At 38.7% G+C, this 24,974-nt stretch overlaps 1 protein-coding gene across 3 annotated transcripts in view; it reads right to left on the bottom strand.

Annotated features, from left to right (window-relative positions):
• Positions 1-24,974, bottom strand: part of Ripk1 (receptor interacting serine/threonine kinase 1) — a 36,130-nt gene that overhangs the window by 4,113 nt on the left and 7,043 nt on the right. For 2 of the 3 annotated variants that reach the window (XM_078020468.1, XM_078020469.1), the window contains exons 2-9: positions 24,532-24,753; positions 23,279-23,435; positions 21,034-21,171; positions 18,313-18,541; positions 16,296-16,445; positions 11,067-11,143; positions 4,616-4,706; positions 3,291-3,854 (exon numbers count right to left, since the gene is read on the bottom strand). In XM_078020468.1, coding sequence (XP_077876594.1) covers positions 3,291-3,854; positions 4,616-4,706; positions 11,067-11,143; positions 16,296-16,445; positions 18,313-18,541; positions 21,034-21,171; positions 23,279-23,435; positions 24,532-24,683 — 1,558 coding nt within the window. In that variant the 5' untranslated portion in view covers positions 24,684-24,753. The remainder of the gene's footprint in view (positions 1-3,290; positions 3,855-4,615; positions 4,707-11,066; positions 11,144-16,295; positions 16,446-18,312; positions 18,542-21,033; positions 21,172-23,278; positions 23,436-24,531; positions 24,754-24,974) is intronic. The other variant, XM_040282182.2, reaches the window with a different exon arrangement.

Here is a 24,974-nt window from a genome sequence, read left to right as displayed (position 1 = left end):
AAATGTGGAGAAAATTGAACTCTTGTACATTGTTGGTAGGAATATAAAATGGTACAGTCATGGTGAAAACCAGTATGGAGTTCCCTCAAAAAAATATAAAATAGAATTACCATATGATGCAGTAATTCCTATAGCCTAAAAGAACTGAATGCAGAAATATTTTTACCCCCATGTTCATAGCAACATTTTTCACAATAGCTAAAAGGTAAAGCAAACTAAGTGCCTATAAACAAAATGTAGTATATATACCCAGTGAATCATATTCAGCCTTAAACAGAAGCAATTTTTTTGAGATGGGCATCTCTTTCTTGCCCAGGCTAGTCTCAAATTCCTGAATGCTGGGATTACAGGCAACATATCACTGCAACTGGCATAATAAGAAAATTCTGATACATGCTGTAACATGCATGAACTTTGAGGACATTTGCTAAATGAAGTAAACCAGTTACAAAAGGACAAATCTATATGACTTAAGAGGAACCCAGAGTAATCAAAGTCATAGAAAGTAGTAGGTGGTTGCCAGGGAAGAGAGGGTGAGGGAATGGAGAGTTAGTGTTTAATAGGACGTTTCAGTTTGGAAGGATGAAGACATTCTGGAGATGGGTGGTGGCAACGGTTGTACAACAGTGTGAATGTTCTCAATGCCTCTGAACTGTACACCTAAAAATAATTAAGATGGTCAATTTTATGTTATAGGTGTTCTACCAGTGTGGGTGCTATCAAGCCAGAAAATGGGGTGGATGAAGGACGACACAAGGATCAACCACATTTCCCAGCAGGATCCCACTACCCAAATATCTGTTAAGGGTCCTCCTCCTATATACAACAAACCCAAACCCCAATTCATGCTAGGTTGAATCTATCAAATGCTAGTACTGTAATTACAGAACATTTAGCAGATCTTTGCAGGAGAGAGGAGGAGGAAAGAAGACAGTTCTAAGAAGAAGGTATATTAAATTTAGCTCTAGGAACCTCAGGCAGCACATCTGGTCCTCAACGAGGCAGCCCAGATGGAGTGGATACCATACTTACTTGGTTAAATTTCTCTGATGAAGGCAAAGGAACTAGGCACCATCTCTAATGACAGATGTAAGAAATATGTGATATCTGTAATTTTGGGTGGTCAGTGAAACTGCTGAAACTTGAATCCTCGTAAAGAATCCTTGACTACAGTCTCTAAAGTGCCTTCCAACTTTAAAGACCCTGCCTTTTGCAAGTGACGTTCATTAAGGAGAATAATAGTGACGATAACAGCAGCTACCATTTACTGGCCACTCAGTACATTATCAGCATAGCAGTCAATTGCCTTATCCCATTTAATTCTCAAAGCCTACTATTCTAGTTTATGGTGACACTCTGTTAACTAATAGTGAACCACAGGCTGTTAAACAGATGTTAAGTCAGACAATACCTGACCCAGTGCCAGGATTTTATGCTGCACCTCTCTACTCAGATGCCTGTTTTTGAATCCGTGCTTTCTGCAGGCTTCTAGCCCACATCTGTCCACTGGAAATCCCAGAAAAGTTGCGAAATGGAGAAACTAATGCAATATTAGAAACACAAATTCACTCACGCAAATTAGGTATGACACAGATCCCAGTTCATGAGTAATCATGAACTGGGATCTGTGAGAACTTGTAACGTGTAAGTCTTCTAATGTCACATTTTCATTTGTAAATGAGGATAGTGAATATTGGAGAGGCAAAATGATTTGCCCAGTCGTGCAGAGATAATGAATGCCACCAAGGGACTAGATCTCAGGACTCCTAACTGAGTCAAGTGAGCTGTCCCTTTCTAACATCACTTAAGGTAGTGCATAAAACAAAAGGAAGGATCCTGGGAGATTTCATCAACATGAAGAACTATTTCCCTTCTGTATTTACAGGTACAGACACACCCTCCTTGTATAGCAGGGTGAATTAGAAAACTCACATTTGGTGCAGAGTCAAGTCTATTTAATGATAGCAAAAGCAAGTAGAAGAATTGGTTAAATTTGCAATGAAAAACTCGCCTTGTTCATTTACAAACTTAGTACTTTACAGGGTCATCCTTAGGGTCAGAAACAGAAAATTCCACTATTGCTTCTAGTGAAGTTTTGCTTTCCCAACAGAGAACATCTCAGAATCATGAAGGGGTAAGAGTGCTGTATATTCATGGTTGGCAGAACCAGTAACAGAGGAAGAGTGAGAATGGAAAAAGGTTTGGGGTACTAAACTAGTGAGCTTTGATTATTCATGTACAATGAATAACACTGACACATTATAATGGTTTACGTGCTGCCTTTTAACCACAAGAATTTGCCATGTGGGAAGTGACTCAGACTTATTTTTTTACTGTTAAATCTCTTCATTCCCTAGAAAACGCCTGGCACAAACCGGGGAGTGCTTTGGAAATTATTATGGGATGAAATCTTAAGTGATCAGATGATATAGAGATGTTTCAGTTTCAGTCACAAAGGGAAACAAAAGGACATTTCACTCACGTAAAGTAGGTATGACACAGATCCCAGTTCATGTCTAATCCAACATTTTACGTTCCATAGATAGTATAATAAAACCCATAGAAAAAAAAAAGACAGAATATTTCCATAGGAGGTTTCTAAGAATTTACCCTTTTGAAAGATAATGCAATCTAGGACTCAAGTGTGCTAGACAAGTATTCTACCACTGAACTACATGCCCAGGGCGGAAAGTTCTGTGGTTTTTAAAGCTTCCACTACCGAAGCTAATTTCAGGATTCCTAGAGCACAGTATAGGTAGCATCAATAGATGAAATTCAAGTAGCAAAGGTGGTAGAAATAAGTATTGTTTGGTAATGATACTGGATATTAAATTAAACCACTTCTCTAGAGAATCTGTAACTATTATCAACTAGCTTTGACTTTACCTGAGATATGGAAATTCAAAGAAAATTTCTCATCACAAAAGGTGTAAGACAAGAAATAAAAATTTCTAAGACTTATTTCTTACCTTCAAAAAATAGCAAGCAAGAATATTCCCACCACATGGAACACTGGAGACTACTAGGTGATTTAAGTTAGAGCAGAAGATGCCTACCAATTACAAGGACCTGTAACCAATATCTGTGGGCAGCTGGGATGAATCCTAGAACAAAACTGAAATATTCCCAGAACAAGGAGTCTGATGGAGACGACCATTCCACAGTGGCAAGTACAACTTCTCTCTGTCCCCATCAATAACTTAGAATCTATGGCACAGGTAATGGCTGCTTTATTTTCAAAAACATTTTAGAAAAAAAGATAAGATTATGATTCTTAAAGGTCAGTTTACCTGTTGATGGAAAGGAGTAGAGTGGAATGGTGGGTGTGTTTGCTGGTAGGTTGGTCTCAGGCACTGGAGTTTTATACAGATTAGGCATGGGGCTGGAATTCAACCCATACCAAAATCCTGTACTTGCTGTCACTGGATCCAGTGGTCTTACCCCAAACCCAGGTACAGTGTATAAGTCAGTGTTCCAATATGGTCCTTGAGGTTGACTGTTTAGCCCTGTCGGTTGGTTTACTGCACTGCTATGACTGGCTGCATTGGGATAAGCAAGACCTTTTCCACGGGTGTTCTGAACATTCTCATAAGGGTTCTGATGTGCGAAGGGGTCATGAGAGACCCTTCGTTTCCTCTCCTCCTCTCTGTTGTAAGCCACATTCTGTCTGGGCTGTTGTTTTGTCTGCTTGTCCATGCGGTTGCCAAAAGCATGATAGCTTGCTTCCTCCTGGAGTTTAAGCTGCAAGATGGGCTCACTCTCTTCTTGTGGGTTCTCCAGGGAGGCAGAAAACCAGGACTCCTCCACAGGGCCAATCTGGAGTCCCTGGGAACTGTGCAGCGAACCAGGCTGTTCTATAGAGGAGAAGAAATGATCAATGTGGGTTTCATGAAACACCAAAAAGTAAAATAAAACCTGAGTACCATCATGAATCTGTCCCTCAGTAACTGAATGAAAACAAGGAAAAGTTAAAAGCATTTAGTAGATGGTCTTTTTTCTATAAGTTTACAGATGATCAGTAGGAGCTTCTCACTAGCAGCCAAGAGAACATGAAGGAAATTAGGAAATTAAAACAAACAACAGAAAAGTGAGTGTTACAGAGATGACTGTCTTCCTTGGAATGAAGGATGACTAAGTCTTTCTAAGAAACTTTGGCTGGAGCAGAGAAGGTGGTGGTCACCTTTGAGCAATTCAGGGTGGAAATAAGAATAGCTACAGCCTTGTCCTACATGCTTCCCATGAATTCTTTCATTTAAAAGCCCTATGGAATCAGGAACAATTATTATGACTTTTATGGATGAGGTTTATAATTAAGTCATTTGTCCCAGAGTAGATGGAAGTGGCTTCTCTTTGGGCATAATGAAAAAGCATCCACCTGTGCTCCCGATCAACCTCTTCTAGGAATCCCACATTTTGGTGAGCATACTGTTCCTTAATGTTTCAAAGATCTGTAACTGGGACTCCCAAATATATTATAAATGCCTTCAAGGCAGGTGTCCAAGTTTATAGCTTTTTCTATGTCCCATGGGATTCTAAGTAATATTTTAGAGAGAAGAAGGAACAAATGAGGAAACAATTAAGTGAATAAATAGATTCCCACCAGAGAGTAAGTTACCTGAATTTGACCTGCTTGGAGGTTCTGCCACACAATCAAGTTGGAGAGACTGCAATCTCTGCAAAACTGCATTTTTCATTGGATATTCTTTCTATAATTAAGAGGATAAATACACATTTCAGTAAACAGCAGAAGTACCAGAAAAATACTATGAGAAGAAGATATTCTTATAAATTCATAGAAATTTCATACAAATCTTAAAGTAGTAAATGTTTAAAAAGAAAAGATTTTTTTTTCCAAATACCCAAAGTGATCCTACAAAAGAACAAAGTTGGAGGTCTTCCATTTCCTGATTTCAAATTTTATTACAAAGCTATAATAATCAAAAAACAGTGTGACAATGGCATAAACCCATAGACTAATGGAAGAGACTAGAGAGTCTAGAAATAAACCCTCCCATATATGCACAACTGATTTTTGATAAGTGTTTTTAAAATGGATTAGAGACTAAACTTAAGTGCTAAAACTCTTAGAAAAAAATAGATAATTTCATGACATTGCTGGGCACGGTGGCAAAAGCCTGTAATCCCAGGGACTCAGAAGGCTGAGGCAGGAGGACTGCAAGTCTGAAGCCAACCTTAGCAACTTAGTGATAGCTTGTCTCAAAATAAAAATATATGAGGATGTAGCAGTGGTAGAGTGCCCTGTATTCAATCTCAAGTATGAAAAACAACAAGAACAGGCTGGGATGTAGCTTAGTGGTAAAGTGCTTGCCTCACATGTATGAAGCCTTGGGTTCAATTCCCAGCTCCAAAAAAGAAAAGACAGACAAACAAAAAACAACTCCACCTTCCTAGAAAGCTTCATGACATTGTTCTTGACAGTCATTTCTTTTTATTTATTTATTTGTTGTAGTTGGACACAACACCTTTATTTATTTATTTTATGTGGTGCTGAGGATCAAACCCAGGGCCTCCCATGTGCTAGGTGAGCGCTCTACCACTGAGCTACAACCCCAAACCTTGACAATAATTTCTTGAACATGACACTAAAAGTACAAGCAACAAAAATAAATACAGATAAATCTGACTATGTCAGAATTAAAACCTGTGCATCATTTTATCCAGACAGTGAAAGAACAACCCACAGAATGGGAAAAATATTTGCAAATCATATATATTCCATAAGAGATGAATGGCGAGAATATATAAATAATTTTTACAGCTCAACAACAAACACAATTTGACAAAAGACTTGAAGAAATATTTCCCCAGAGAAGATATACATATGACTAATAAGTATATGAATAATGCTCAACATTAATAATCCTTAGAGAAATGTAAATCAAAACCACAATGAGATACCACTTTATATTTATTAGAATTGCTGAAATGAAACAAAAAGTAACAAATGTGGAACCCTTGTGCATTGCTGGTATGAAATCTAATATGGTGCAGCTACTGTGGAAAATTGAAGGTTCTTACAGAGTTAAACACAAAATTTCCATATTGTCTATCAATGCCATGCTTAGGGATATATGGCAAAGAATGGAAAGTAGGAACTCAGACACCGTACACCAATGTTCACAGCAGCATTATTTATAATAGTTAAAAGCTAGACATAACCCAAACATCCAACAACAGATGTAGGGATAAACAATATGTGTTATGTTTCCATATGATGGAATACTATTCAGCCAAAAAAGGAATAAAATTCTGATACATGCTACAAAATGAATGTACCTTAAAAATGTTCTATACTATGTGAAATAAGCTAGACTCAAATGGAAAATATTGTGTAACTTTATTTCTACATCTACCTAGAATAGGCAAATTCAGAGGCAGAAAATAGAGATTACCAGGGGCTAGGAGACAAAGAAAGGGAAGCTATTATTTAGTAAACAGAGTTTGTGTTTGGGATGATTGATAATTCTAGAAATGGACAGTGATGATGGTTGCAGAACATCGTGAATGTACCTAATACTACTAAATTGTACACTTAAAAAAAGGCTAAAACAGTATATTTTGCTTGTATATTTTACCCTAATAAAAACATTTTTCTTATGAAAGTAATAATACTCATAGAAAATATGAAAAATGTGGGAATAAGGACTTCTTTTCTAGATTGCTTATATTTTTAATCGTGAATAAGTATTATATTTTATCAACTGATTTTTTTCTGCACTTATTGAAAAGTTATTTTTTTTCTCCCTGAAAAAGATAATGTAATGAGTTATGACAGACTTTCCAAAACTAACTTTATATCTTGGAATAAATCCAGTTTTTTTTTTTTTTTTTGTCTATTGATAGATTCAGGTTGTTAGTATTTTGTTTTGGATTTTTATCTTTTTTTGATATCAGGGCCTGAACTGAACTCTTAAACACTGAGCAACATCCCCAGCCCTTTTGGTATTTTATTTAGAGACAGGGTCTCACTGAGTTGCTTACCGCCTCACTAAATTACTGAGGCTGGCTTTGAACTTGAGATTCTCCTGCCTCAGCTTCCTAAGCCACTGGAATTATAGGCATGTGCCACTATGCCCAGCAGGATTTTTGCATTTATACTGTTAAATTGGCCTGTAATTTTCCTTTCTTTTTAATTTTTTTTTTAGTTGTTGATGGACCTTTATTCATTTATTTATATGGGGTGCTGAGAATTATACTCAGTGCCTCACACATGGGAGGCAAGCACTATACCACTGAGCCACAACCCAGCCCCATAATTTTCCTTTCTTATATCTTCTTTTCAAATCAAAGTTATACTAAAATAAAATAAGTTATGGTAGCATATAACTCTCTTGGAAGAGTATTTTCTTCTCTATTATCTGGAAAAAAACCTGTGTATGACTGGTATATTTGATAGAACACACTGACAAAGCAATTTGTGGGATATTCTCTATAGAAAAATTTTTCATTACTGATTCAATATCCTTTAATGGTTATAGGAATAATTTAGGTTTTTATTCCATATGAATCATTTAAGTCAGTTTTAAAATATTTTCCCCTAGAAATTTGTATATTTTACCTAAATTTTAAGATAATTAGCAAAAACTTCTTCACTATATATATATATGTAGAGAGAAATGTGTACATGTATTTTTTTTTATTTGAGAAATCTTTTATTAAAATATGTCACAAAGTCAACAGTTTAAAATCAGGCAATTACAACTACAGATAAAATTTCAGGTCAACTTGCCTTTCAAAATAAAATCAAATCTTTGTCACTGAATTGTCCAGGAGGTTTTCCTTGTACAGAAACAGTTAATAGTACTTTATAAAATACATACAAAAATATAGTATAAAAGATATCTTAGATGACGGCAAGCTCACGGACTTGAACAACACAGAATAATACCCAGCTGTAGCTTATAAAACACAAGCTATTCATCTGAGACATCAATAACCTATTCCGCATCTGTCCTCCCAAGACAATTCCAGAAGTATTTTGGCTCCCGAAAATCTGACTCCAGAAAGTAGAGTGCCAATTCCAAAACTTCCCCTGGGGTTGTGAGGCCTGGAAGCACATTTAGAAAGAAACTACTGTGGGCAACAGATTTGGAAGTAACAGCTGGTTTTACACAGCCATAGATGGTGCTTTCCTTTCTTGCTCTTCCACTTCCAAACCAGGGGCTAGAAGGCAACAGAGGAGCAGACCCTTCTTCCAGGATAGGATTAGGGGTTCCTTAACATAATACTTGCTGGTTTGGGCGACTTTCCCAGATTGGAGGCTGCACCTGGATTCTACTAGGAGCTACCTACAGAATCCAACTGGGGCAAAATCCATGATGGGTGGCTAAACAGAGCTCCTGTGGTGCTTTTAAGACCCTGGAGCACTGGATGAGTCTCAGTGGCTCTCCCCAGAACCTCAGTAAGGCCAAGATCTGGGAAAGGGGTCTTGACTCACATTAGACTGGCAGAGAATGAGGCTAGTGGTTATAGAGCCAGCAAGCTCCTTGCAGTTGCATGAGGAGGACAGGTTTGCAGGGTTCCAGTAGAACTTCAAACAAAGTCAAAGATTGAGATGAGAGGCAGATAGGAAGAGGAAGAGTTACACAGTGCTTCCTTCTGAGGTGCCTTATACCTGCCTTGAGAAAAAAATCTAAAGACAAGCCTCAAATGCCCCTTGGAAAACACCTGGACACAGAACAAGTTCATCAGCCAGGATTCCAAGCCTTCCCTAAGCCCCAAACCAGGATCCATTTTCCTGTTTCTTGGGGAAATATTTCTGATCTTGGGAAGGAGCACTGTAGAGCCCACTGCATAACAAAGGCAGAATGAGCCAAAAAAAAAAAGTCCCTTGTAAGGACATAACTGTTCCTCCCTTAGAGGAGAGGGCCCAAAGGGCTCTAACACAAAGAATCTAACAGGTCAAGCTCTTTAAATGTTCTCAGAGTCTGGGCATTCACAGTGGGGTGGGGTGTCACCTAACATCATAATGTATATTAAAGGTTTGCCCTCCTCAGGTCAAGGGTCTGACAGTGAGTTAATGGTCTGTGTTGTTCCAGTCTGTGAGCTTGCCTTCACCTAAGATATCTTGGGTGTCTCCTGGAAAAAAGGAGCTTCAGGGAGAGCATCCAGGCCCAGCTGTCTCTGCATCACCCCCAGAGACACCAGTGGAAGCATCCTTTCCTAGCCTAAAGCTCCTGCAGAGTGTGAGATTTCATGCAGGCTGGAGCCCCCACACCCTCGTCCACCACCTGTTACATAGGATCTGTCAGCCTTTTCTTCAGAGCTAGTGAGCTAAGCAGACCCCAAGCGTCCTCAGTCAGCTGTCTGCTAAGATGCCAAAGGCGCCAGAGAAGACACAGCACTCCCAAGAGTCAGGAAAGGGGGAGAGGTGGGTTTCAAAGTTTCCAAGAATGTAAGCCCTTAACTGTGTGTGCACTGGCTGTAATGCATTTTGGGATCTACTGTTCAGACAGCACCACTATAACCAAAATGGGCAAATTATTAAGGGGGAAAGTGAGGAAAAAAATAAACTGTCTTTCTAAGAAGAGTCAGGCTTTTTGGTCAGTTAGTAGCCCACTGAGGAAAACGTGATTCTTTTCTGCAATTGCTGCTGCTGGCACTAGAGCTGCATTTTTTCTGTATCCATCCTCTTTTTACTGCCCACCCCCCACCAGGGCTTGCAAGTATTCCAAGGCTTTGCTCAGAATCGCCACTCTGGGGGCCTCAGAGCAGCTGGCCAGGGTGGGTACCTGGGCCCTCAGGGTTAAGAACCATGAGCAGAGGTCATTCTGTCTTTTGCACTCCAAGAAATTATGGTTCTCGGGGCTGGGGATGTGGCTCAAGCGGTAGCGCGCTCGCCTAGCATGCGTGCGGCCCGGGTTCGATCCTCAGCAGCACCACATACCAACAAAGATGTTGTGTCCGCCAAGAACTAAGAAAAACTAAATAAATGTTAAAAAAAATTCTCTCTCTCTCTCTCTCTCTCTGTCCCCCTCTGTCTCTCACTCTCTCTTTAAAAAAAAAAAAAGAAAGAAATTATGGTTCTTCCTCTTGGTTACATCCTCGGTATTAGAACTGACAGGTTAGGGGTGGCAGGACCCGGGAGTCTCACTTTCCATAGGTGAGGGGTTCACAATATCTTCACTGTCCTCATCTTCTTTCTCCTCCAGGGCTTCTCTCTCCAGAGTCTCTCCTTGGAGTCCCCTCCCTGGAGCCTCTTCTTGGGAGTATTTTGAAATCTTCCTGATGGTTGAGGTAATGCTTTTTTGCCTTAGTGTTTATCTTTACTGATGTCCCTTTGACACTTCTTGCTTTGCACTAGATACATCTCTTTTACATTGTAGGGAATCCCTCAAAGGGTAGGCAATTATTGTCTGATTTATTTATTTTTTTAATTCTGAAATCTCTATTTGCTTGCCTGCTTTACTTTTTGAAGTCTCCTTTTCATGACTTTGGGTGTATGGCAGTAGTTTGATTTATAAGTGTAAAAGTGAGGAAGGTCTCTATTCCTCTTAGTTGGTTAGCTGATAACTGGGCTTTGGTGTACCTATCTGACCCTGGACACCAAAAGGATGGCTTCAGCCTTAGATGCCACTGTCCTCTGTTACTAAGTACAAGGAAGCACAGGGAGGAGCCAACTCTTCTAGATAGCGTAAATGTGGTTCCCAAATGACTCCTTATCAGTGTCCATCTGCTCCGCTAATACTTCTTCCTCAGCAATGTTTTAGGTTATTATTCTTCCCCTCGTCCAAATCTTAGCATATAAAATCCTGCTGTCTTTGTTTTATAAGAATTCCTCAAAATGGCTGATCCATGTATTTTCCAGTGACACTGTGTTTTTGTTTTCATATTGCTATAAGTATTTTCTCTCATTTAATGAGTATAATGGAGGAATGAGTCCACTTTGCCAACATATGATATTTGCATTACAAGTGTTAATTTGTTTTGTGTTCACCAAGCAGTTTACCTCAAATCTCAGTACCAATTTACACTGCTTTGGTTTTCATGACTGAGAATGTAGACATTGACATGTGAATATTTTGAGTATCTGCTATATTACCTACCTTTAAACTCTCCACATCCTCTTCTACATATTCTTCAAACTGACTTACATAAAAAGGCCTAAATTTTTCTTCAATGCCTATATGAAAAAAATAGTCCTTTAAATTTCTTAATTTTCTAAAATAAAATTAAAATATTAGCAATATATTGTCTTTAAATGTCTTACCTCAATCTGTGGACAAAGCAGTAAGATAAAAATTTAAACTCCAAATCACTGACTCTGATTGACTACCAAGACTACATACCAGCAGACAGGAGAAGGGTTAGAAAATACCAGAAACCAAGAGCTTCTGTCTCACAGAGTTCACTTGCTCTGGCTGCAGCAAAAGCCCTAATGGTGTGAGTTAATCACCAAGTGGACAAGGATGAGTGAACTCTGTTTCCTTCCCTCTAGCATCAGATTTATGATAGGATGGCATACTCAGAATAAGGATTGGGAATAAAGGATTAGATATTAGATATTATGTATCAAATAAATATATGAATCATTTGGAAGATATTATGTATCAAATAAATATATGGATCCTTTGGAAGGAGGAGAAAGGAAGGCAGTTTGACTAGGGACCTCATGGCTGAGAAAACACATACATGGTAATGAGTTCACTGGATTTTCTCTTTGCTCATAAACAACAGTTGGATCTGAAAGACTAGCAACCAAGAAACATCAACAAGCACACAGACAATAACAGCAGCAGCAGCAGCAACAACAGCCTAATCTTTCTCAACATAGCATTAAGCAAGGGGTAGCCTACCAGTAGAAAATGTTTGATCAATTTGATCAATAATCACTTTGTTGAAGCTAACGACTCCAGAAAAAAACTATAATTCCACCTCCACCCACATAAGCGAAGGCCAAGTAGAAAGCCTAGACTTGCAACCTTGTGGGATAGTGACAAGGCACCCCAGGACTCCCACCAGGGTGAGGTTAGAGAAAGTCAAATAGGAAGATAGGATTGTGCTGCCTGTTAGCTGACAATGAGTCTTCCATTCTCTTGGTGTCCAGACACCACAAGGGTAACCTGGACTTGTACCACACAGAGCCTAACAGGATGCCTCTTCTCCACCTTGTTGGGTAAGTATCAGAGGAAGCTTGTCAAAGACTTGGGACTTCCACTGTTGTCCAGTGGTGATGATGCACTTTGATTGCAGTGGTTGTGGAGACCATGTAGACTCTGCCACAACGCGAGGCAATGACCAACAGTGTAAAGAAGACCCTGCTTTGGGTGTCAATGGGGTCTGAGCAGAGAACTTGGACTTCTACCTCTACCTGGTATTAGTAAAGTAGCAACCACTAGTGGTTCCCCTGCCAAAGCAGAGTCAGGAAAAAATCAGCTAAAACAGAAGGCTTAAAGAATATGCAGAATCTTATAATATAGTAAAATATATACATTTCAGAGAAATCATACATTACACTACGAACCAGAAAAATTCCAAACTAGAGTAAGAAAAGGCAACAGATTCCAACACAGAGATGTTGGTACAACTGGCAAAGATTTTTAAAACAGCCTTGATAAAAATAGTTCTTCAATAGGAATTCAGAACCTGCTTGAAACAAATGGAATACAAAGTCTCAGCAAAGAAATACAGAATGGGGTTGAGGGTACAGCACATGCTTAGCATACTGAAGACTGGGTTCAGTTCCCAACATGTATTCACGTGCGAAAGCGCATGCGTATACACACACACACACACACACACACACACACACACACACACAGCAAAATAAAAAGCTCCTAGATGGACTTAAAAGCAAAATGGAGATGACAGAGAAAAAGCAGTTAACTGGAAGATGAAATGACAGAACTGCCCAAACTGAACAAGGGAGAAGTAATTAATTGAGAGGAAAAAAAAATGTAGAGCCTCAGGGACCTGCAGCGCCATAACAAAAGATTTAGTTTCTATGTTATCAGAGTTCAAGAAACACAGTTTCTTGAAAATACAGTTGAAAAAAGCACTCAAAGAAATAATGGCTGAAAGATTCCCACTTATGTCTAGGCATAAACATATAATTTCAAGAATCGAAGCAAAACTGAAGCTGAAAAAACCCAAGTTAATCCACACCAAGAAAAATGTAGCTAAAGTTGTGGAAAAAAAGACAAAGACAAAATCTTGAAAGCAGTCAGAGAGAAGTATAACGGAAAATAATACCTATAAGGAAAAACACTTCAAACAATTAGAATGACATGATGTTCAATTGAAACCATGGAGGCTACAATATTTTTCAAGTGTGAAAAGAAAAGAAGTGTCAACCCAGAATCCTACACCCAGCAAAAATATCCATCAGAAATCATAGGAAGATTCAGACCTTCTCAGAGGAAGAGGAAGAGAATTTATTACCCTATGAGAATAGCTTGAGGAAGTTCTCCAAACAGACAGCAACTGATAAAAGATGACACCTTGAAAAACCAGGAAATACACACATAGTATACTAAAAAAATAAAGATTTGGCTTTTGTCTCTGATTTGGTTCCTGACAGGTAGTTCCTAAAATACTTGGAATCTCCTAAAGTAATAAGGAGGATGGGTGAGCAATGGAGTTGGGTAGATAACTTCAGAACAGGGCCTGGTAAGCAGAAAGATTAAGCCATGATTAGAGGTGAAACTTCTGGCACCACCTTTTGAACTGCAAGAGGAGAGGGATGAGATTAAGTTCAATTCCTAAAGACCAATGATTTAATCTATCATGCCTACATAATAGAAGTTCTGTGAGAACCATAAATGATGGGGTCCAAAGAGTTTCTGGATTGATGAACATATAGAAGAGCTGGAAGGGTGTGTGTGCCTGAGGACAGTAATAAAGCCCCATGTGTGTGTGTGTGCGCGCGCGCACACACACTCTGCCATCTCTTGGTTTATATAACTCTTCCATTTGGGTGTTTTTGAGTTTAATACATAATAAAAATAAGAATTTTCCTAGGTTCTGTAAGACTTTCTAATGAATTATCATACCTAGGTAGAAGTCATGGGAACACCTGAATTTGTAGTCATCTGAGCAAAAGTGTGGATAGCCTGGGTACCCTATTTGAAGTGACGAGTCATATGGAACTAAGCCTTTAAACCTGTGGAGTCTGAGGACAGCTATGCGTAGTCAATTTTAGGACACTCAGTCGGTGACACATTTGGTATCAAAATAAGAACACCACAACACAATAATCAAAACAATGGGTAAATACAATAAACTTTCCTTCTCCTCTTGAATTTTCTAAATTATGACAATTAAAGCAAAATGATAGCACCATCTACTGTTGGGTTCTAAACCTATGTAAGGGAAATATTCAAGATTATATACAGGAGAAAGTAAAGGGAAGTAAGGGACATTAAGGTTCCTACACTACATTCAAACTGGTGAAGTGACACCATTAATAGACTGATATATTATATATAGGTAATGTAATAACTGGCATATCCATTTAAAAAACCACACATAGAAATACAACAAAAACACTGCAGATGAATCAAAGTGGAATTTTAACATGTGTTCAAACACCCCAAGAAGGCAGGAAAGATGTTGTAGTTTAGATCTTCATGTCCCTGAAAGGTCCATTTTTTATAGGCACAGTCCTTGACCTGTGGTGCTGTTGGGGGAGATGTGAAGCCTTCAGAAAGTGAGGTCTAGTGGAAGCAAGTTAGGTCACTGAGGGCATATCCTTCAAGGGAATGTCAGAACCTGGCTCCTCCTTCTCCACTCTCTTTCGAATCCCAGCTATGAGGTGAACAGTTTTATTACCTGTGTTACCTGCTAAGACTGTGCTGCCTTATCACAGGCCCCAAAACAAAGGGGACAACCAACCGCAAACTGAAACCTGTAAAACTGTGAGCCAAAATAAACCTTTCCCTTTTATAAGATGACTGTCTCAGATATTTTGTTATGGTAATGGAAAGTTGACTAACATGAAAAACGGGAATGAAAAACATTAAGAACAAATGGATGACAAAATGAAATGGCAGACTAGATCCCTAACAGACCACTCATTACATCGAATGTGAATGGTCTAAGTACATCAATTAAAAGAAGACACTTAAAAAACGATGACCCAACTATAATTTGTCAGAAGAAATTCACTTGACATATAATGTCAAAGGCATCTTAAAGTGAAAGGATGGAAAAGACATATTAATCAAAGGGAAAGCAGAATGGTTCTATTAATCTCTAATAAAGTAGACTTCAGAGCAAACAAAATTAACAAAGACAAAGAGGGACATTTATAAAATGATAAAAATATCAACCCTCTAAGAAGACAGCAATTGTAAAGAAAATATGAAAAGCAAAGAAGTACAGAACTAAACATAGAAATAGACAAGTTCACAATTACAGTTGGAAATTTAAATACCCCTATTTACATTCAAAGAACAAGTAGAGAGAAAATCATCAAAGACCAAGAATACAACACCATCGACCAACAGGATTTAATTTAATTTAAAGACCATTCTACTCAAGTAGTCTCCTCAAGTGCTCAGAGAACATGTACTAAGACAGACCACAGCCTGACTCACAGAACAAATCTGAACAAATTTGAGAGTACTAAAACACACAGAATGTGTTCTCTGTCCACAATGGAGTCAAGCCAGAAATCAGTAACAGGAAGATGACAAGAAAATCTCCAAACTCAAGAGACTAAACAAATCAATAATCTCAAGAACTTGCAAAATAAATACAAACTGAGCATAAGGAAGGAAATAATAAAGAATAGAAACCAATGAATTAGAAAACAGAAAAATAATAAATTAATGAAGCCAAAACTAAATCTTTATAAAGATTAATAAAATTGATAAAAATCTAGCAGAAATGAAAAAAAGAAGACATGAATTACTAATATCTGGAATGAAATAGGAGTTATCACTAGATTCTGCAGGCATCAAAAATATGAAAGATACTAAAATCAACTTTATACATAAACTTAATAACTTAGATGAAGTGAACCACTTGCTCAAAAAATATAAACTACCACAACTGCCCTAATATGACACAGATCTTTTGAACAGTCCTTAAAGAAAACTGACTTCATAGTTTAAAAATTAAGTCCCTACCCCAAACACAAACAAAAATCTCCAGGTCCAGAAAGTTTTATGGGAGAATTCTACCAAACTTTTCAGGAATATACATCCTAGGAAGTCAGCGTAAAACTACAAGTGTTACTTGGTTTTATGAGGACTCAAACCATATTCCTTATATTATCTTAGGAAAATCAACGTGGGGAATGTATCCTGCATAGTCACAAAAGATGCTCTTACTAGGAAATGTTGGTCGAACTTCTGGGTTTGCCTCCCAGCAGAGCTCCATGAGGCTGATGATCTCCTTTGGGCAGTGCTCAATGATGTCTTCCACATTTGGCCTGTTCCCAGATTTTATGCATATTAAAAGTTGCTCTGCACAGATAGCATCTATAAGACAACGAGGATCTTTGGTTAAGACTTTTGGGTCCTGGTTTCAGGCACTAAGATGACAGAACTTGGATAATAACACAAATTTGTCTCTATCTAGTAAACTTTTAGAATAGCAGCCTTGTTCTGTAGAGGTGGAATGACCTTGTTACAAGCTGATATATTCCATCATAGAGATGATCAAACAACAATTTAGTTTCTGAAGATAAAGGACAAAATTCAAAACAAAGGCTGCTTTCTGGTAAAACAAATGGATTTTATGTGTAAAGCCAATGACAGTTCCCAGATTTTAATACAAATGCAAACACAGGACAGCCCTCACCTTTAGGAAGCTCGTTTAATGACAGTGACTTAAAATATAGACTGAAAGTTGATATAGAAGTACAAGGGACTCTGGTAACACAATCATGACTAGAACAGAAAGTCTGGCGTTTTGCTAAGTCCAGAAAAATAAGCAGGATTTATCCAGGTAAATGGGGAAGGAGGGCCCATTTATGGAGGATGATTCCAGGCCCGAGAAGGAGAATGAAGAGACTGGGGGTAGGGGGGTAGTTAACAAAAATTATGATGCAGCTCAGAAATTACTAGTTTGGTAAAACTGGGCATACTGACAAAGGAGGGAGAGGCAAAGGTCAGATTATAAAGGGCCTCATATTCCAAACTGAGGAATCTGAGCTTAATCCTAAAGGCCATGAAAAATTTTGGAAGGATTTTAAATAGGGGAATGAAATGGTTGTGTTTGTCTTTTAAGATGACTATTTTGGCTGCCATGTGAATGGTGGACAGCACAGGAGCCTTTGGCAGAAATACAAAGGGTCTGAACTAAACAGAAGCTAGTGGTGACAGAAAGAATGGATTAAAGATGTATCTTGACTTGTGTGTGTGTGTGTGTGTGTGTGTGTGTGTGTGTATTCGTGCGTGCGTGTCTATGTGTATAAACCATACACATACACCTCAAATTTATAGCTTTTGAGATCTTCCTGGATGTGGGAGATAAGGGGCAAGGTTGTGTCTGAGATGACTCTAAGGTAGATGGTGACCTCCTCAACAGACAAATAGTGAAGACATTTTCTGAGTATACAAAGAGGACCCAAGTTAGAGTGAGCTAAAAGAACTTACAAACTGTGGATCTGTTTATGAGAATGTGCTTTGGAGATCCCTCTGGTGTATGTAATGGATCTAACAGGCAGGTGGATATCCAGGCAAGGGCCAGAGATAGACATTTCAGAGGCATCAGCAAAGAAACAATATTAAACCACAGAAGCTGATAATCATCCAGAAAGAATATATAGGAAAATGTCCATTAGTTTATATACTTCAACTGGAAGAATGATCACTTACATATCTGTTCTTTTGCATGAACCCCAACTTACTCATCTTTATTTTTTTCAATAAAGTACCCACAGTAAGTACTGGAAAAAAAATTAATTCTGAATGAAGGGCAAAGTGAATGAGTGTCAGTATGAAATGTGTGCCAATAGTATGCTAAATCCTCACAAGCAGAAATAAGCAAGTTTTCTGTCCAAGAAGAGTCCAGAAATTTTATAGCACTTCCAAAGGTTAGACACATTATCAAGGTGCCTATTCATCTGAGATCTCGGATTCCTAAAATGGAATTACTCATTCACTGAACATAAATTTTCTAAGTACCCACTGTGTTCTAGGCAGTATGTGTGTAGACACTGAGGAAATGACAGTGACTAAATCAGAGGTGGCATATAACCCTCATGGAACTCAAAGTCCGGTGGGACAAACTGCCATTAAATGAACAAAAAATTATAAATCTTAACTGATTTCCTTGAAGGCTATTATTTCACATAATCATTTAGATTAATAAGAAAATCCCACTCCTCTACAAATGTCTTACTCTCATATGGCTCCTTATTTGCAAATATTGCCCAAAGAACTATGCCAAAGCTGTACACGTCTGACTTCTCTGTGGGTTTGGCATTGATGTCATTCAGGTGCTCCGGGGCCATGTAGTAGAGGGTGCCGCCATTTTTCACAGAGTTGCTGTTCACTTTCCTTTGCTCATTGTGTTTCTCTTTAGTCAGTTTGCTCCACGTCTTAAAGGAAGCAACACCGAGGTCAGCTATCTGCAAAAGATCAAACCAACACAATCACTGTGTGAAGTCTATAAGCAACCCAGATTTGGCTTTCAATTTGGGATTTATCTAACAGATGTGAGGAACAGAAATGGTTACATTGGGCAGGTTTAAAATTGCTTCTGAACACATTCAAAGAAATGTGTTTCCTCACTGACATGCAAAATCTTCCCCAAGAAATGTTCACATGAAATTCTGTATCTTGATTCTTATGCAATAAAAGGGCAGGGGAAAGCAGAAGCATTCCTGACATGACAGTAACAAATTGGGTTCATTCTGCATGTTTTTTCAGTTATTTCGAGGGCTGGATGGAAAAACATTACTTTCTTCTCAGCAGATTTACGTAGCTGACGGAGAATGGGTACTACACCTTCTATCTCCCCAAATGGTGTCCAGAGGCCCATTGGATGCAAGTTTCCATGGATCAAGACACACTGAGCGTAAAGACTGTGATCTTGTTGGGTATCTGAACCTAAGAAAAAATGATATGGGAAGGAGGAGGAGGAAAAAAAAAAAAAACAAGAAGAAAAGCAGAGAAAAATACCAAGGTCAGACACAGAGCAAAGAAGGAAGTGGCAAGCCAAAACGTCAGAATAAACTAGCAAAAGTGACAGTTCCATTTTTGTCTCTAGGAATCCAAGCAAGCATTTGGGAATGAATGACAACAAGTGATTATCCAAAAGTCGCAGATTTTAACCCAGAATATAAGAGAAAGGCTATTAATTTAAAGAAAGAATTTAAAGATATGAGAATAAAAATCTGTCCAAGACTTGAACAAAGGGTTAGAACAGAATCTTGTAGGCAAGTCCTGAGTTCTTCCCCTAACGCTGCTTCCCCTTTCAGGTTCTTTGTTTTGTTTTGGTGTGGTTCTGGGAATTGAACCCAGGGCCTTGCACATGCTAGGAAACTCTCTACCACTGAGCTACAACCTCAGCCCTTCTTCCAGGTACTTGTACCTGGATTCCAGCTGCCAAAACCAATTCGATCTGTTGCTCCTGTAGTTAAATCTTGCTCGTGAGTGAATAAAAGAAGGTTCCCTTTCTCTGTTCCCTTTACTACAATGAAAAGAATATTTTCAAAAGGAAATAGATACTTTTATTTTTATTTTTATTTTTTTATATTGGTTATTCAAAACATTACAAAGATTGCAGAATCACATCGGTTACACATCCACATTTTTACGTAATGCCATAATAGTAACTGTTGTATTCTGCTACCTTTCCTATCCTCTACTATCCCCCCTCCCCTCCCCTCCCATCTTCTCTCTCTACCCCATCTACTGTAATTCATTTCTCTCCTTATTTTTTTCCCATTCCCCTCACAACCTCTTATATGTAATTTTGTATAACAACGAGGGTCTCCTTCCATTTCATGCAATTTCCCTTTTCTCTCCCTTTTCCTCCCACCTCATGACTCTATTTAATGTTAATCTTTTCCTCCTGCTCTTCCTCCCTGCTCTGTTCTTAGTTGCTCTCATTATATCAAAGAAGACATTTGGCATTTGTTTTTTAGGGATTGGCTAGCTTCACTTAGCATAATCTGCTCTAATGCCATCCATTTCCCTGCAAATTCCATGATTTTGTCATTTTTTAGTGCTGCAACATAGTACTCCATTGTGTATAAATGCCACATTTTTTAATCCATTCAGGAAAGAGATACTTTTAAATCAGCTATTTTTCAAAAGAGAAGTTTTTGCTGCCCAAATGGTTGATTTGCTGTAGATCTGACTCTTGGCCATATCGAAGTTCTAAGGATTTTCCACATGTACCCCTCTGGATTCCCCTGCATTTCCAGAAAGGAATCTCAACATAGATTCCCTGGAAAAATGATGAGGCAAATGGCCCATTCTAGAGTGAAGGGGGCAACTCTTGAATGTTGTATCTCAAAAACCTAACAGAGGAAAAAAAAAAAAACCTAGGAAAGTGTTTTTCTAGTCTACTCCAATCAATTGCACTACTCCCAAAATGACATTAGTCACATCCTTACACTTATCTCCCAACCCCATCAAATCTGCATCTGTCCTTTCAATCCCTGGTAAAGCCATATGACAGCACCATCACCAATTATATGTTGAGCCAGGTCTTCCTTTATCAGCAGCAAAACAGGTCTTCCTTTTTCAGCAGCAAAATGCCCAATGGCCATTTTGCTGCTGATAAAGGAAGACCTGGCTCAACATATAATTGGTGATGGTGCTGTCATATGCTTTGAAATTTAGCTTATTTTATTTTTTACTTTCACCTTAATTTTTTTTCTTTCTTTTCTTTTCTTTTTTTGGCAGTGCTTGAACTGATTAAACCCAGGACCTTGTGCATGCAAGGCAAGCACTCTACCAACTGAGCTATATCCTTAGCCCCTCACCTTAATTTTTGTAAAATCAATTTTCTTTTTCCATCTGTAAGAATGGATTTTCAGTGGAAAATTATAACTGAAATTACTTAACCAAAATTACCCAACCTTCTAGAAGCCTACACCTTATAGTTTACCTTAATGTGAAAATTATCATCAACAAGGATATTTTCGGGCTTCAGGTCCTTGTGTATGACACCTTCTCCATGTAAGTAACACATTCCTTCAATGGTCTCCACAATTATCCTTCCTTTGACAGAGAGCGGGATACTGATCTAAAACAAGCGATAGTAAGTCTATGAAATGGCAAGGTAATCAAACCGACCAGAGCCACTATTCCACTGAAGAGTGGTAGCACTAAATCTGAGAACCGAGTCACCAGGTTTCCTCTCTCCAGATGCTCTGCAGTACTACCGTCATGGTGACACAAGTTCCCCTTTAAGAAAGATTCCATTCCAAGGGAGAAAAGGTATTGATGACATATTTTATCAGTGTAAAAGCAAAAATTCAATGTCAATCTTGTAGCATTCAAAAATATTATAAGATTATATTCCTTGTGAACAAAATCACATTATTATTATTATTTATGATTGTATTTTCAGTACATAGAATGGCACCTAGACCATTTGAATGAATAACATATGTACAAACATTTTCTGTGGCATACACCTGTAATGTGATACTGTTATCTGCACTGACTACATGAAAAATGTCAAGGAAACGGGCATGTAAAATAATGTTAAAGACAAAAAAGAAAAGAATATAAGGAAATATGTTCACACTGATTACAACCATGTAAAAATCTGTGCAATATGTATTGTTTCTAAAACTATGCTGAAGTGAATTAATATCTATTTATTGAATTGGTATCAGACCCTTTAGGTGTTTGTAGAATCTCAGGTCACTCTTACTTAAAGTTATATTCTAGTTATATCAACATCATGTTTGTATAAACAATTCTAGTTTCATTTTAGTAGCTGAATTTTAATTTTGCTAAACAAACCCCTCACACCATATTTATCACATAATGTAGCTGAACTACAGCATTATTAGTTGGGTCACCATCACATAAAAGCAGATGAGATCCATTCCCTTCTTCTTTGGTACAATTTTGGGTTTAGAAAAAAAAAAATCAAGCAAGTAAAGTTGCTTTCCTGCCCACCCCTCTCCTGCTCCTCTCTTGGATCCTCCTAACTTTCTTCCTGAGCTTTGACTGGTGTACTTTATCATTGCATGATCCTAAAGAATGCCTCCTGTGACAAATGACTTATCTCCCAATCAAAGTGCCTACTTCTTTCAAGCAGTCCACCTTACCTCGTTTGGAGAAGGACAGCAGTCTGGTCAAAGGACAATACAATGTGTGTAAGTGACATCTTTTAGCCTCTCACAGATGTTTGTATTTTTGAGAGAGGCCTATTGATTGGTAGTTATGGAGTGGAGGTAGAAGGTAGAAAAGGGGGAATATTTGCTATAAAGGCAGCCAGATCCTGCTATTCTTCACATGTGATGTATACTCTGGCCACACTGGGTGTTGCTGTTCTGCAGATCAGGCTCCCTTTTCCTTTGCACCTGCCTTCTCTCTGCCTGGAGCACTTACTCCCTAATTGTCTGCTTCAAACCTTCTATTTGTCCTTCAGACTGGAAGCCTCTCTTATCTATCCCTGTTGGGGTGGGGGCTTCTCCTCTGCTTCACAATAGACTATCAGTGTTTATTAAAACACCACCACTTATTTACCTGCCTTCTTTTACTTGCTGGAATCATATTTGCTCTGCATTACTCAGGACCTAGCCCAAGAGCTTGATCTTAATAGTTACATAAACTTTCAAAAACATTTTAGAATTATTTGATTTTGGTAATAAACAAGTTTTATTTTCCTGTTTTAAATCTTCTCCAATGTTGTTGTGGCTTATGTTCTGTTTTTAACCTATAATAATAAAAGCTTCTTAAATAGTATCAAAGTGCAATTGCTAATATTCCATCTTCTCTTACCGTCACAAGAGTGTATATGCTTTCACTGATCAACCCATACTTGTTATCTGTCACACAAATGCCCCACATCAGACCATGCTTCTGAAGACAGGCCTCTCTCTGCAGTGTGAGCCATGGAAAGGCTGGCAGGTCTGGTAAAAAGTCAACTGCAGCAGCAAGACACAGAGGAGACCTTTCAAGTGGTGACACAGAGGTCTATAGGTGGCTTGAGAAAAGGAAAGACAACCTTCTGTGTGGGGAATGGCAAGGAGGTGCTACTGAGGGACTGACTTCAGATAATCCAAACTACGAGGCAATTCACCAAGATACTATTTTAGACCAGAGAGCCATAAATGAACTCCCCACTTCTAGCCACAGAGCCAGCACCCAGTGCACTACAAAATGTCCTCTACCTGGGCCTTGAGCACCTGCATCAGGTTTCCCTTCTCCATGTACTCCATCACCAGGGAATAGTCCCCTTCTTCTATGATGATGCCCAGGAGCTTCACCACCCGACTGTGCTTCAGTCTGTGCATTATCTTCCCCTCCTCAAGGAGCGACTCATTGTACCTGTGGGTGGGAAAGATGCCATGCTGAGCGGGGTACATCTAGCCCCTTCTCCCTCAGCACCTGGGAATGTATACATTTCTGCACCTGTAATGTGTCACACTGGGAACCATACTGATCTCTTTCAGATACAGACCATGAGCCTTACAAAGCAGAGAGGCTTGTCTTTCGTCTTTGCACCGTTCCTTCCCAGTATCTGGCAGTGGGTATTCAAGATATGTAAATCAATAAGCAAAAAGTGCACCAACAGCAGCAACATGGCCAGATGAAGACTATTCTGGACAGTCCAATAAAAGAAGGCCTCTCTTACATAATTACTTTAAAAAGAAGAGACAGGTTAAAAAAAAAAAAAAACAGGCTTCTTGGACCTTTTTATAAATGGTCTTTTTTTTTTTTTAAAAAAATATTTAGGGCTGGTCCTTACCCCAAAAATGAAGCAAACAAGTAAGTCTACTTTCATTGATTTCTCTGGATCTAGAATGAGCCTCAAAGGCTTCTGTTATGAAACCTTGCCCCAGCTGGTAGTGCTACTGAAAGTAGCCTAGTTGGAAAAGGTAATTTACTGGGGGCTTGCCTCTGAAAGGTGTATTGTATCCCTGGGACCCTTCCCACCTACCCTGCTTCCTCAGCTGCCATGAGGCCAGTAGCATCCTCCACCACATGCTCCCACTGCCATGGTCAGCTGACCTTGGACTGAGCCCTCTAAAACCAAAATAAATCTTTCCTCCTTTAAGTTGGGAGGAAACTTCCTCCTTTTCCTCCTTTAAGTTTCCTTTTCTTTTTACGTTGGGGTATTTTGCCACAGCTAAAGAAAGTTGACTAAACACCTTACATATCCATTGCCTCCCTCATGTCCTTCTATTTTTTAAATTTTTTCCCCTGCACTTCTCTTCTATATGTCCTAGTTTTCACTAACTAGCCTCAGAAACATCACTAAAGATAATGATAATAGTAAGAGTAACCATTACCCTGAAATACAGAGCTGGTGTATCAAGATTCACGTCAGGTTCTGACTCATCCTGAAACCTGTACTGTCCTTGATAGCCACTTTCTGTGGTCAGCAGGGAGTGTGACCCACCCACCTATGCTCCCAACTCACTCAGTACACTTGGGCCCCGTGTACACATTTTTCAGGATCACTAATCCATGGGTTCTGTGAAAGCACAAGGACACTTTCCCAAAGCCTCCGCTGTCTAGATCTTCTTTCTTCAGGAGGTCACTGGAGTTCATCTTAATGTCATCCAAGGACATGTCTGGTTGCCTTCTGAATACTCAGAATGTGCCCAAATAAATTACTTTGTTTATTTCTCAGTGCAAGACCCTACAAAGAAAAGAGAGAGAATATCTCAGGGCAAAAAGATCATGATTCAAAAAGTCACATGCTTGGTGGACCTTTTATTTATTTATTTATTTATTCGAGGATAGACATAATCTCTAAAATGAATTGTTTTTCAAAGAATCAAAGAAGACTGCAACTTTTATTCCCTCAGCAATATGGAGCACTAGAAAAAAAATTAAAACCTTCCTGCTACAAAGGACCTT

The sequence above is a fragment of the Ictidomys tridecemlineatus genome, chromosome 8 (assembly GCF_052094955.1).
Source record: "Ictidomys tridecemlineatus isolate mIctTri1 chromosome 8, mIctTri1.hap1, whole genome shotgun sequence".
NCBI classification, from domain to species: domain Eukaryota; kingdom Metazoa; phylum Chordata; class Mammalia; order Rodentia; family Sciuridae; genus Ictidomys; species Ictidomys tridecemlineatus.
The sequence above is the reverse complement of the archived record's forward strand: the minus strand, read 5'-3'. Positions and strand labels throughout refer to the sequence as shown.